Source organism: Ammospiza caudacuta, chromosome 17, assembly GCF_027887145.1.
Source record: "Ammospiza caudacuta isolate bAmmCau1 chromosome 17, bAmmCau1.pri, whole genome shotgun sequence".
Classification (NCBI taxonomy): domain Eukaryota; kingdom Metazoa; phylum Chordata; class Aves; order Passeriformes; family Passerellidae; genus Ammospiza; species Ammospiza caudacuta.
Window position 1 is genome coordinate 15,212,903 of NC_080609.1, and position 14,294 is coordinate 15,227,196.

Sequence of the window (14,294 nt, forward strand, 5' to 3'; positions counted from 1 at the left end):
AGCCTTTCCTCATAGGAGAATAATACCCTGGATACCCTGATTTACTCCCCTGGAAACCAGAAAGCAAATTCTTTTTCTTAACAAGACTTGGAGGGTACTGTGTGCACCCCAAGAATACTGTGTGTACCCCAAGGAGAGGAGCTTGTTCTGTACAAAGGCCATCCATCAGTTTTGGAAAGCACCTTGAAGCAAAGAGAGTAAGATCAGCATTATGAAAGGCAGGCAAACAGGTCACAAGGCACCCTAAGAATGTCCAGGAGCAAGTGGGGGACTGTGAAAAGAGGCCTGATTGCAGATTATGTTTAACAAAGACTTGGAGATGACATCTGGAGCCTGACCTTGACGTGTGCATCGGGGGGAGGCAGAGCGAGACCCAAAGAGAGATGGAATAAAGCAACTGCAGTGAAGCAGACAAAGAAATGCACTATTTACAGAGCTGTTAAAAGCTTCTTAAATTGCAATGCAAAAGGGACATGTAGCAGTCAGGTGACAGAGGCAGCAGCAGCAGCATCTCCCAGAGCACAGTGGTGAACCATGAGCTGCAGCAGACACAAACGTGCCCATAAAGCCGCTCCTGGGAGGGGCTGCTGAGCAGGGGGAGCCCTCTCTCCTCCTCCTGCTGGCTTCTCCCAAGCTGTGACAGCACCCAGAGCTCTCACACCCAGAGCTGTCACCTACACACCACAGCAAGTCACACTCATGCCTCTCCTCCTCCCTGCTGCTCTGTTTATACAGTGCACAATCCAGGGAAGGCAGAGCAATCCTCCCTTGTGAAATCACGGGTGATCTGTGCTCCTTGTTCCATTAGGTACGGGTGGGAAGAGTAGTTTTGTGCTTCATTTAGCACAAGAGACAGAGGGACCTTGATTAGATCTCTCCTGCAATCCCTCTCCTTTCTAACTCTACATTAAGGCTTCCAGCCCAAAATCTCCAGTGGTGGCTTATCCCTCTACATGACAGAATTTCTTCTGATACCATGGCTGAGGCAGTACCAATAGCTATATTGATAACTGCAAATAAAAGAGCCCAATAAATTTGTAGGCTCAAGTTTTCTGAATTTTTGATAAACTATTTAACAGCATTTCTTAGCTTGAGACAAGATATTGATGATGTTCTGACTGCTTCCTCTAATGTCTGAAGCCAGGAGGCAAGAAATAATATATGGAAGAAAAATACCTGAGTGTGTCTTTTATTGAAGATCACTTGACAGGGATCAAAGGATTTCTTAATAAGTGCATAGATTTATTTTACATTAAAATAATTTGACCTGTTAAATGCCCTTGAAAGTGCCAGATTTGCAGCTCTAGAGATGCAAGACCTATGCATATAAACAAATTAAGGGTAGCATGAAGCCAGGCAAGCTACACTGCCTTGACAGCCTGTGAGAGTCTGACTGGGGCCAAAAGGAGAGTTAACTGGATGGTAATTCTGTTTCCAAGCCTTTGATGACAGTAATTCAGCCACCAAAGCACATCCATGACCTTCAGGTGAAGGACCCTTCTGCTCCTGTATCTCAAACATGGGTGGATGGGATGACAAGCCTTAGGAGAAGGCAGAAGTACAGGCAAGCACACTTCCAAGTTTCCAGTGAGCTCATTAACTAAGTCAGTACCCAGCCAGTCTGCTCTGTCCAGCAGCAAGAACTTCATCACTTGCTCATATTAATAACAACCAAAAGGATAGGGATTGGATTAAAAGCACAAAAACATACACCAAAATTACTTTTTCAGTCTGAAGTCAAGAAGTTTCATACTTATGCCCTTAGAAAACAGCAGTGCCATGACTCAGTGCTGAAGACAAACTCCAACTTACTTCTTTCTCTGGTCAGCCAAGGAGCTGCCTCTTGTCTGTGCAAACATGTCAAAGTCATCACGAGGATTACTGTGCTGGAGGGAGCTGAGTGTGCCACTGACACTGTTTGTGCCCAAGTCTGCAACCAGAGGAGAAAAAATAGTGAACCAGTGAAATAACAAACCATATTGTTATGGTTATTATTATTATTGTTATGGTGGCAAACATCATCATTAACAGCTGCAGCACTGAGGACAGTTTTGTTCAGGAAAGGCTGGAGGATGCTAATCAGGTGTTCTTAAAAGAAAAACATAGAGACTATCTAATTCATCCTGGAAGCAGCACTCCATAAATGCTCCTCATCAAGAAGCCAGCATTTGGGAATTGGTGTGAACCTGCTGCCAATATCCTGAGATATTTAGTGGTCAAGTGGTCACTAATACAGTCCAAAATTTTGGGCATGGACAGCAGTTTTCTCCACAATGTTTCTCTCAGTTTCTGACTGTGAAAGCAACGCTTTCAAACAAAGGGATATGGTATTGGTGCAGTGCTGAAAGAGGTGGAGAACCTTCAGTCAAACCCAGTGATCCAACCACACAATCTTTGGTTTGATTTAATGCAAACCACCTAAGAGTGTCATAAAACCTTTCACCCAAAGGTTTCAAATATTATTTGTAGAAGGGGAATCAAGAACATCACCAGGCTGATTTCACAGAGAACTATAAGCAGAAATAGCAGTAGTAGTACAAGTTCTGCCATGAACAACAACCTGCACCCTCTCCATCAGTCTTCCCTCTACTTAATAAATCCCTCCCTCTGTGCCAGGCTGGTTCTCAACTGCAGATTGCCACAGTGCAAGAGAGTGGGAATGCCTTCTAATCCCCCTGTGAGCAAAATACCCAAACCTTTTGGAGGCCACATGGCAACACTAATAGGTAGAGGAGAGCTTGTTCTAGATCAGGCACTCACCAAGCCCTGCAAGCTGTGAAGAAAGTGAAGATGGAGGTGCTGAGTTCCCAACCATTGGGCTCACCACAGCTGGAGAGCCAGGACCCAAATCTATTAAATTATCTTCTGTCACCTCATTCAGTACCTGTCAGGACACAAGAAACACAGAAGTTTCAAATGCCAGAAATTTCTTCTTGCAGTACAACATTAAACACCACAATTGTCCACATTAGGTATAAACTGTTTTGAGAAACAAAACTTCTTTGTTGTGACTCAAGTGTCAATACAGAGTGTTTGCTGAAGTTTGCACCACAATGCAGAAGTGGTAAAGCACACTAAACAGAGGAAATAATTATGAATGCAGAAGAGAAAACATAATGGAAGTACAGATTCATCATGTACTCAGACCTTGAACACTATAAAACAACTACAAAAGAATTTTCATTTAAAGAATAATTAGAACACTTCAGCTTGGAAAGGGGCTGCTTAAATAGGAGATAAGAGTGGTTCTTAAAATTATGAATGGCAGGAAGAAAATTAACCTGAACAGTGGCATTGTAAGACACAGTGAAGAAAAATTAGGTGAAGCAAACAAAGATCATTAAATGACTTGACCAAATGTAAACAAAATATTTTTTATATATAAATGCAAAATAAATATGTAAAAATGTATAGTGAAACTGTGGATCTTACTGCTTAAGGGCATTGTGAACTCCTAAAGTCCACACAGACTCAAAAGCAATCAAAAAAGTTAATAGAGGAATGAAAATCCATCAAGGATTGTAAACATAGAGATGTTTTACTGTGAAGTGACTTCCTGAGCTAAAAGTTGTCCCTTGGGATTTGCCACATTCTTAATTTTCCTGGCATCCACCATTAGCCAGTACAAGCAGGACGCAGGGCAGGTAGAAGGTGTGATACTACTGATAGTACTGCAGCTGGTATGAGAGAATCAAAGGAGTGAGGTGTGATACTACTGATAGTACCACAGCTGGTATTAGAGAATCAAAGGAGTGAGTACTTACTCCATTGCTGGCATTCTGTGTTGAGCGTCCTGATCTGTATCGTTCAAATCTGTTCAGGAAAAAAAACCCCAACACAGATTATCAAAGCCACTAATAAATAATAAAAAACATGAGTTTATAATCAAGCCATGACATCCTTTCCACTGAACTTAGTTTTCTCTGGCTCCAAAGGGAAGCCTGAAAGCTTTAACTCCAAGCCAAGACAAAGGGAGGATTGCTGAGAAGTTGCACTCTTGGCAAAGGTGGATTTTAAGTTGACTAATCTGATCTTGCAGCACAAACATGCTTGAAAACCACTGCAGGATTTGTCTTTTGGTTTGGAGGGGGGGATGTTAATCATTAAGTGCTTTGTGACAGACTGTTGTGTGAGCCAAGGGACAGGAGGAACTGCAGCAAGATTGATGCTCACAGCTCAACAAGCCAAGCACTGCAGCTCGGCTCACTCCCACTTACCAGCTCCCTCTTGCTGCAATGATGTAAATGAGGAGCCATGTGTGTGTGGCACGAGGGACAATGGGCAGCAGATTCCCTGCTTAAAACATCCTAAGACAACTCTAAGATGGTCACAGCCTATGCTCAAATAGGTTGGTACTTTCCAACAAGGACAAGTAATGATGTTGGATAAAACCTTTGTACTTCTAAGGAGAAGATGTCGGGTTAGTCAAGCTCTGATCTCTTCTTTACTCTGTGCATCTGGGACCACAAACCTAAACCCAGCTTTTATGAAAGTCTTCAAGGCCAGGCTGGATGGAGCTTTGAGCAACCTGGTCGAGTGGAAGGTGTCCTCACCCATGGCAGGGGGTGGGATTAGATGAGTTTTGAGGTCCCTTCCAACCCAAACCATTCTGTGATTCTATTAACTCAAAACAGCAGGGGAAGTGCCTGCTCCCATGGCCTGTCTGAGGCCAGTCTGATCTCCTTCCTCACCATGGAAAAGCACCATGATTTCTTGGAGGTTTGAATTTTTCAAAGTAGTTTCAGAAGCAGTCTCTTTTTCCAGCAAAAAGCCCATAATATTCATATAGTCCTACGGGTTTTCTCCCAGATGGACAAAATACAACAAGGAATGTCACGCAAACTAAAATGTTTTCTCAATGTAACAGAGGAAAATACAGACTTAAAAGGCAGCAAAACCAAATTCAGGCCCAAATTTCAATTTTAGGAAACTGTGGGTGTTTGCTATTACTGGAAATCCAACTCCCTTTGCTGGAAACCTAAGACACCTCCCACCTCATTTCTCACCAAAAGGCTTCTGTTCATTTACATCCCAAGGCTTCACAGCAAAGGCCAGAGCTCCTGCTTGAGTCACTAACAGAGCTTGGTCCCTGTGCTAGAAATCAGCATGATGGATGGGGAGCTTTTGGAATAGCAGAGGAGGAACTGGAATTTATTGAATGCTCAGACCAGTACAGCTATTCCACCACAAATGGCTTGCTAACATCACTCAGCTCCCTTTTCATGAATAATGACTACAAACACATCAGCCACAGTCAGCAAAGTCGCAGATGGGGGGGAAACAGAAAAAATATTAAGGGTGACCAGACGAAACCTCAGTGATAGTTACACTCTGCCACTTGTAAAACCCTGCTTGTGCATGAAACACACACCATTTCACACAAAAAGCCAGCATTTGTTTCAAAGTTTGCCCCATCTCCTCTGAACGACGAAATCAAAGGCAAAATCGAGGGCACCGAGTCGTCTTTGCAGCCTTTGCCATGACAGCACAAATTCACAGATCTAGAGTCTAATTTATTTTTAAAGGCTTGAGAAACAAAGCCCTGTGCTAAGAGCAAGGAACAAAGGGTACTCTTTGGTGCCTCGCTCCCCAGGCCTGTCATTAAGGGGAAGATTAAACTTTCCCAAGACTGCAGCATCACGTGTCACCTCCTGCAGCAGATGTGCCTGACAGCGCCTTTGTCTGACATGTCGAAAGTCCTGTGCCCCAAGTCCTGTCCCTGGGGATCATTCCTGCACACCAGCTCTTCGAAACATTAGCTGTGCACAGACAGGCTTTTTTTGTTTTTCAAGATTTTAAGTGTTGCTTTAAAACAAACCCTTTGCATGCTCAGTGCTCCCGCCCACCTCAGGCAGCTCCCCTTGCACCAGCACTGGGACTGGAGAGCTCAGAGATCAGAGGGCAGAGAGAGCTCATGGGAGTCTCCCTAAGCAAGGAAGCAGCACAAAGATTTGTGCAGAGCCTGGGCTAGCAGGGGAACTAGTGACTGTGGCTGTGCTATTTTTGGTCCCAGGTCTCTACACCTGTACAGCCCTGCACAACAGGGACTTGCAGACTCGAGTGTTTTCACAAGGTTGCCTTGCATTTTATGGATATGCCCTACAAAAATTCTATGATAGCACACACAAAAAAAAAAATCATAGTATTAAAAGAATCAACTGAAACAGGAATGTTACCCTAAAAGGCCATAAAATACTCTGTAAATGGTTCCTGTGGTTTGGTTCTCTGTGTCATGATAGACCCTTGGCCCAGAAGGCCCAATTTCACCAAATGACCTATTTTATTCTTATGTGAAAACCCTGAATGAATGTAACTGGTTGCTGGGAGAGATGCCCCACCTTTCATATCGGAGGAAGACGTTATTTAAATCATCATTCACGTGCAGCAGCTCCTCTGTGACTTCTTCATTGGACACTCGTGAGATAAGCTCCACAATTCTCTGCTGCATGGCTCTGCAGGTTCGGTTCAGCTCCTAGGAGGAATGCATTGTGCACACACAGTCTGATAAGCAACAAGCAATAAGTAGATTTAGTTGAGCTCTGTTCACAGCCAAACATATCCCCCAACTGAGAAACACTAAGACAAGTTTATCTTTGCATGATTAAATGTCACCCAAAAGCACATCTAATCAAACGCCCTTCAAGAGATGCTGGCATAAAACCTTGAGAGCCTATTCACAATCCAACTTCCTGATTCTTCTTTAACTCTGAGTACTTCAGAAAATAAATATCTGTATTTTAGTCATCTGTTTTAAGAATAAAACATGTTAATACAACACATTCCCAGAGGGGAGCTTTCAAGGAAAATTCAATCTGCTCTTTCTGGCAGTATCATCCTTCAAAACTAAATGATGTGTAAGATGGAACATGTGGGGGGAAAAAAGGCTCATCAGGGCTACCACAAATACTACGTGTGTGCTAGGATGAGAACTTACCAGCTTCAGAGAACATGAGGGTAAGGACAAATCAAGGAGCAGGAGCATGAAAAGGTGAGTGTTTCACACACCCTCCAGCACTGAGACACACAGAAATGTTCCCTTCCACTGAGCAAGTGCACTGACAAGAGACTGCACAAAGGCAATGGGGAATTTCAGAAGAACATTTTAAGGAATGCAGAGGGAGGGCATTTATTTTAAAAGCCTGTCATCAAGAAATCTAGATTTCAGTTAGCCTAGACCAGGACTTCTCATGCTTCCAGGACATCTCCTTCATCACCAAATACTTAGCAGAATTCTGTAGTCCTGAAAGGCCTCAAGACCAAAGTTCAAACTGGTCTGCTGAGGAGAACAGCAAGAAGAAACATGACGTATGGCAGGGTGCCCCTGATCAGGCCAACGGTTTTACTTCAATAAGCACTGACACATTCCAGCTAAAGCATGTCCCTCTGTCATCTTCCACTCCTCCCAGCTCCACTTCACAGCAAAAATTCAGCACTAAACAAGGATGACTTGTTGGTACACAACCTTCAGGATGAAAGCAAAAATGTGTTTGTTTTCCTTGCATGGTCTGACATCCTAAGCTCTGGATAAATTTCACCTAGTGCAATCCAGCTGCCTTAACAGCTTGAGGAATGTGTTCTCCAATGACAGTTTTGATCCCATCACTTTGGAAGCAGATTGTGACATTTCAGAGGTTTGTTTGCTGCCTTTCCAAGAGGGCTGACAGTACCTATCTATTCTGCTCAGAGCTGGCTCTCTCACAGGCTGTTTACATTTGATTGTTGGAGAAAATGTCAGGAATTATTTAAGGAGGAGGGCTATATAAACCTCAAAGCAAGGAGTCCTTGCATGCAGCACCCAGCTCACAGCTCTCAAAAGGCTAACCAGCCTTTGTGATCAAAAATGGGCTCTCCCCAGCTCTGTGATTCAGATTTAGGCTGCATCAGTCACAGAAGGGAACCAGCTGGAGTAAAGAATCATTGCTGTCACTCCATTTTATGATCAAGTTCTTTCACCTTAAAGCTGTGCTCTAAGGTTACACTGTCAAGATGCTGGTGGTTGTTTCTCAGTGTAAGCAAACTGTTCGATTTCGGCCTGTCATGGTTTCCTGGGAGCTGCTTTTGTTTTGAGCAGCTCGACCCAAATGGGCAGTGACTGAAAGGCTCTTTATTGAAGAGCCTCTCATCAGCTGCCATGATGGCTCTGAGACAAACACACAATGCCACTGCATGGGAGAGACCAGTTTTTGGATGGATTTCAAATTCTGATGTATCACAGAGAGCAATTCCCTGCCTTCCTCCGAATGGACTGCTGTGGGAGCCCATCCTCCCTGCTGGAGGATCAGAACAGAAGGCTGTTTCTGAAGCTGTGGAAAGGCAAATCCCACCTTAAGGGCAGCAGCTGGAATGTCAGATTGCAGTGCTCCTCATCCGTGGGACTCTGTGACTTTCCTCAGCCCAAAGGCCACCCCATGACCACCAGCCTTGGGAAATGGGTGTCAAGCCTAGGGCATGAGCTCAGTTTATACTGTTTTCCTTCTTGAGATGCACAGTGCTGCAATGGATTGCAGAGAAATCCCTCCTCATTACCCAGTCTAGCCCTCTGGACACCATGGAACTTCATCTGAGCACCTGCCTTAAGACACCACACCTTCAGAAAAACACATCTTCTGGAAAGACAGTCAGTTCATAGATAAGATTTCAAGTGGCAGAGAATCCACAGACCCTTAGCATTCTTTAGTCCAGATGGAAATATGGAGTGCTTTTTCCTGCATGGTGGCTGGGAATGTTTTGACACTGTACAAGTGGTGATGGGAGTTGTAAAAGAAGCTGGAATGCTCAGGGCTTACAGAACCTGTGGCAATTCTAAGCTGCTTACTGGTAAAGGAGACCTGATATTCAACATTGGGAAAAATTTCTAGCCACACAAAGAGGAAAGCACTGGAACAAGTTTCAAGGGAAGTCAGGAAGTCCTTGTCACTGGAAGCTTTAACAAATGAAGAAAATCAAGTGATGACACTTGCCAGGGTCAGGCACAGCCCAGATCCATTATGAATCCAAGCACAGGCTGTGGAGTGAGCTACAACAAAACACACCCCCAGAGAAACACAAACACAGAAAGGATCAGAATCATATTTTCTAGGAAACTTACCTGGAGTAACTCAAGGTCTGAGGAATCCTCTTGTCCAGGTACCATTTCTGTCAGCATCTCAGACATCACTTTTGTATTGCCACGAACAATATCCAGCTCACTGCGCAGCCGGGCAATCTAAATTGGGGTAACAAGACAGCAAAACACTGCATAATCTTTTAGTTGAAGCAGTTCATTTTCAAGAACTGACTTTGAGATATCTCTGGTTCTGTCTGACTTGATATCTCAGGCTCCAGACATTCTAGCAGGGAAAAACCAAAAGAGATAAAAAGTTTACCCAGGAGAAAAGGAAGAGAAAAAGAGAAGAATTATCATCACAAACCCAGATGTGCTGTATCTGTATGGAAGGGAAGCAATTGCAAACAGCACCTAAAGCCAGACCTTGGCTGTCGTGCCTCATTCCAGTGTGGGGAAAGATGTACGTATTTTAAGTAGAATCTTTGGCTCTGAAGTTATAATTTTGCAGGGAGAAAAGAAAATCCTGTATTAGGGCATTTGCAAGGGCTTGACTTCCTGCATCTGCAAGACATTCTGTGCCTTGAAAGGAGAGGGGCTAATGGGAATAACTGCTAAAATACTGCTGAGGGGGCTGGACCAGCAGATTGTGCTGCCATTACCAGGCCACAGAGACACATGCACAGCCCACATTTTACAGTATAACAGGAAGAAGGGTTACTAAGCACAGCCAGACCTAGGAGACAAAGTCCAAAGGGTTAAAATGAAAGTTCCTCTGCAAATTAGTTTCTAATTTGATTTGCTGAAAGAGTCCCACTCGAAAGAATCAACATGCCAATACCTGTTCAGAGTTAGCAGTGATGGGACCAGTCACGTTCAGGGCTGGGGCCTGAGGAGCAGAATAGGCCGTTGGAGAGGACGAAGAGTAAGAACTGCTGCTCATCCTTTGCTGAGACTGGGAATTGTGCATATTTGCTGCAGGATCAACTTCAGGAACACTCTGCCACATCAGAAAGACAGGAGTTCAAAAGCTGAGCTGCGACAGCACTTGCTTTGTCAGCAACCTCAGGCCAAACAGGCTCAAATATAGAACATAATTGCACCTTGTGGGAAAGGTCAGTGCAGCTACTGGAAAAGACTGGCAGCTTCAAAAATCTTCCATGCCCATCTCTTTTGACCCAACCCACAAGCATTTAAGTCCATTTAGTTTTACAAGAAAAGCGAGAAGCAAAACAAAAACAAGAGCCAAAGAGAAATAATTATAAATTCTTTTAAACTAGGAATTAAGTTGCAGGCTTCCAAAAAATGATGTGATACGTAGATACTGAATTTAATTAACCTTGACACAAGAATTGTAATCTCTCAGTCCTTGATCACTTGCATTTGCTGCTTCAAAGATTCATTAACTTCTGTTTTCAGAGTGAATAATCAGAACACCTGTGATCATTAAGTTACTTCCAAGCAGCAGTTCTGTCAACTTTCCAGACCTAACTTTCCAGAGATGTAAAGTTCTCACATTAATGTGGGATCAGAGAGATTCAGACTCTGTACACCCCTAACAGACAGGCAGACCTTGGCTCAGGGTTATCACTAACAGAAGCAGCCACACTTTTGAGCAAAAGAAGTAAATCTCAAATCATAAATCTTGCTGAGCTCTCTTTGAACAAATTAGTTGCATTTGTTTGGTGGTTTTATGGTACAAGATTAAATGTAACATTTTACAACTTCTCAAATTGATGATTGACTCAAGGGAGGAGATAGCTTATCAGTCTGTATTATGCCCCTCTTACATGCCCTTTCACTATTAAAATGTCCTTCCAGGAGTGAGAAAATGAGACAAATTCACAGAAATTGGAGGGGAAAAATGAGTAGTTATCCAATCCTGGGAAAACACCCCTGGAATTGCAAGGCTGCAGCTTACCCTCTGTGGTGTGTGTATTGGAGACAGAGCATCAAGATCTGCCATGGGGAACTCAATGCCTTTCCTCTTGAGTTCTTCATAAATATGCACTACCCCAGTTAAATCTGGGCTACTTCGGAAGGCATCAGCCCAAGCCTGGAAAACACGAGGGATTATCCATAAACCTTCCAAATGAAGCTCCAGCCCCACCCTGGCCTCAGATACTGACTGGAAAAGCTTTCATAGATTTCAGCTTCAAAGGAAAACTGGAATCATCAGACCTGGTCTAAAAGGTCCTGCAAATATTAAGACAGTCACCCATACATTTTATTCAGATATAAAACAGACAGGAACCCAGTGCAGAGTAGCTGTGAGTAGCTCCTGACGTCATCAAAATCTGTGAACATCATGAAAGTCTCTTCCTATCTCCTCTCCTCAGCAGTGATTGATGCTGATCTTTTCTAGCATATTGTACCAGAAAAGGTCTGTGTGAAAAATTCAACAAATCTAACCAAAATTCACAAAGCTGTACAATCACAAGTAATCTCCATTCACTTTGTGAAACATCCTCATTTGCTGCCAAAGGAAAAACACAGCCACCAAGTTATCTTCAGTGCTTTATTTGGACCAGACTTAAATTAAAAAAGGTCCTTTCTGAGGTTATTGTCCTGTGAAAGAGACAGTCCCCTGAGCAGCAGAACTAAGGACGCCTGGGCTCTGACAGAGCATATCCAACACTCAAGGCACCCAGTGGGGCACAAAGGATGAGTTTAAAAGAGAGAAATTCCCACAGCCAGAACATTCATAATATCTCTCCTGCATGAATTCTCTGGTGTCTAAAAAGACTTCAATTCACATTTGGGCTTTTCCTTCAGTGGGAGTACTAAGTGCTCCTCTTGGCTAGCCAGCCTCCTGCACTCACAAAGCTGCAGGGAGCACAGTATGCTAAAAGCCTCAACCCCTTTCACTTGTGCTGGAAATGAACCAAATATTAAAAAGGTAGAGGAAGGAAAAACTGAAATATTATGACTCAATTAAAAAATGAAGCATTCCACAAACCCCCACATGTGTAAGAGCAGGGTATCAGTGTGCTGGATCCAGAACTACTGCGAGATGCACGTGGGCTCAGAACTTAATTCATTTAGTCATCACTTTTACACTAGTTCTTTGACTATTTTTACTTTAAAAGCTCTTTGAGCCATTTTTTATATTGGAGAGAACAGAAATCCAAGATAGAAAAGTAAGATCAAAAATAATATAAATTTTTAACTTGCATTCCTATCCTGTTCAATTCTAAGAGAGCATTTCCTACCATCCGTGCCTGGGAGACAATCCATTATCAGGTGCAAGCAGACAATCCTGGGTTTGCTTCTCAGCTTTGTTAAGAGTAAATTAACTGCATCAACTGTTCTGATGCAGTGCAAGTCCAAACAGCCCTGCTTGAGCCAGAGAAAACAGCTCTGACAGCACACAGCCATTGTTTCCTTGGAACTGACCTTCCAAAACATCCCCAATTCTGATGGAGGTTTTGACTGCACAAGTAACTCCACCTTTGCCATTTCACTGCCTTTTCAATTTACATCAGAAGCCACCTGAATGATGCTTCTACATAATGGTGCTCATCACTTCAACTCTATTTGCAAGCAAAAGTGAAAAGTGTTAGGCAAGGGATGTTCTATTTAATAATCATCACTCAAAGGAAAGTTGGAGGCAAAAATATGCTGCATTCTGTCCCCAGATTTTAGTGAAGCTTGTTTGTCCACGAGGAAATACTAATGCATCCCCTCTTTCACTGGCTTCCTGTGGATTTTGCAAAATGATCTCATTTCATCTGCACTCTACTTTTTAAAAATATTCTCTCTCCTGCAATTCTCTTCCCTGGAGAAAGGAGACACTTCCATTTGTATTCTTCTTCACCTGAGCTGGGAGCATTATCTACATTAGTGTGTCTCAGAGGTCACAAGCAGGACAGGCACCATTGTCCTAAGTGCTGTCTACACACATTGTAAGACAATCCCTGTCCTAGACAGCTTACAGCCCAACCAGGCAGCTGCAATATCAGCTCTGCTTTATGGATAATGAGCTACACTAGAGCTTAGGAGACCTGCCCATTGTCCAAACACGTGTAGGACAGAGGGGAGATTGAATTCAGAGCTTCTATAACTTTAGGCCAGATGTAGATACTTCAGGATAAATCCCACTTGGAACCTCAGTGTGCCCAAACAGGTCATTTAAACACCATTGTAAATCAGCCCCCTAAATTTGGGACTATGTCAATGTTTGGACACTGGGTGACAGGCCAGCTCTTACCAGGGGCACACAAGGAATATTTCCAAGGCCTCCTAGCAGGGTGAGGAAGGAAGGATAAGCACTGTGTAACATATGCTAATTCATGTACACTGGGAAATAGGTTGAGAAAGTGAGACACAAGATGCTCAACATCTCAAAACAAGTCTCTAGATAAGAAACTAGATGGCAGCTTTATCTCCCCTTTTTATGGAAAGACCCATGAATTTGCCAGCTGTGTGCCTGAAGATGTGTGCTGTTTGTACAGTTCTCTTCCATGCTTCCCAGTCTGGGCTATTAATCCTCCCATTTCTGTTCTTATTAATTCCCCAATAAAAAACACTGGATATAGAAAGGGATAAATGCAATGTTGGTGGGACAAAGCTGAGATCAGCCCTTTGGGACAGGGTTAACTCCAACCCCAGAGCACAGCCTGAGCTGAGTGAAGCTGTCATGGGGTATTTTGGGGGGGTGTGTCCATAGGGCACCTGGGATGAGTGGCTGCCATCACTGTTCCAAACTTGTCAGGCAACCTGGAAAACAAAGTCCCCTGCCACCTCCAGCTAAAGAGACACGTACAGAACCCACCCACAGGCAACCTTCATCATTTTCAGGCTTTTTATATCAAAAGGCATTTAGTACCCAGAGTGAGGCTTTTAGCTCTACTGCACTAAGTCTCCTCAGATAAAGCTCTGTTTAATATACTGAGGCAATGACTGTGGCTTTCTGATTATGTTACAAACACTCCCATTTTAGCTGCATTCACCACTGGGAATCCATTTAAACCCAGAGCCCAGCAAAACCAACATTCCCTAAAATAACATGGAAACACACCCAGTTTGTCTTTATGGGGCAGTTTTTAACCTCATCTCCTGGTCACTGCATGCATCCACTCTCCCACCAAGGGAGGCAGAAACCTGAGGGCTCAGTCAGATGCACAAGAATTGTTTTTAATAATTTCATTAATTTTGCTCTATTTTTTTAAAAAGCCACAAAATCATACACCAGAAATAAAGGGACCCCACAGACCCCAACTCAATGCCCATTAATTCCACTACCCTACCT

At 43.4% G+C, this 14,294-nt stretch overlaps 1 protein-coding gene across 2 annotated transcripts in view; it reads right to left on the minus strand.

The window, feature by feature from the left end:
• TOM1L2 (target of myb1 like 2 membrane trafficking protein) overlaps positions 1-14,294 on the minus strand; it is a 56,133-nt gene that overhangs the window by 19,423 nt on the left and 22,416 nt on the right. For both annotated transcript variants that reach the window (XM_058815980.1, XM_058815981.1), the window contains exons 5-11: positions 10,965-11,099; positions 9,885-10,043; positions 9,089-9,205; positions 6,339-6,472; positions 3,765-3,813; positions 2,761-2,884; positions 1,813-1,930 (exon numbers count right to left, since the gene is read on the minus strand). In XM_058815980.1, coding sequence (XP_058671963.1) covers positions 1,813-1,930; positions 2,761-2,884; positions 3,765-3,813; positions 6,339-6,472; positions 9,089-9,205; positions 9,885-10,043; positions 10,965-11,099 — 836 coding nt within the window. The remainder of the gene's footprint in view (positions 1-1,812; positions 1,931-2,760; positions 2,885-3,764; positions 3,814-6,338; positions 6,473-9,088; positions 9,206-9,884; positions 10,044-10,964; positions 11,100-14,294) is intronic.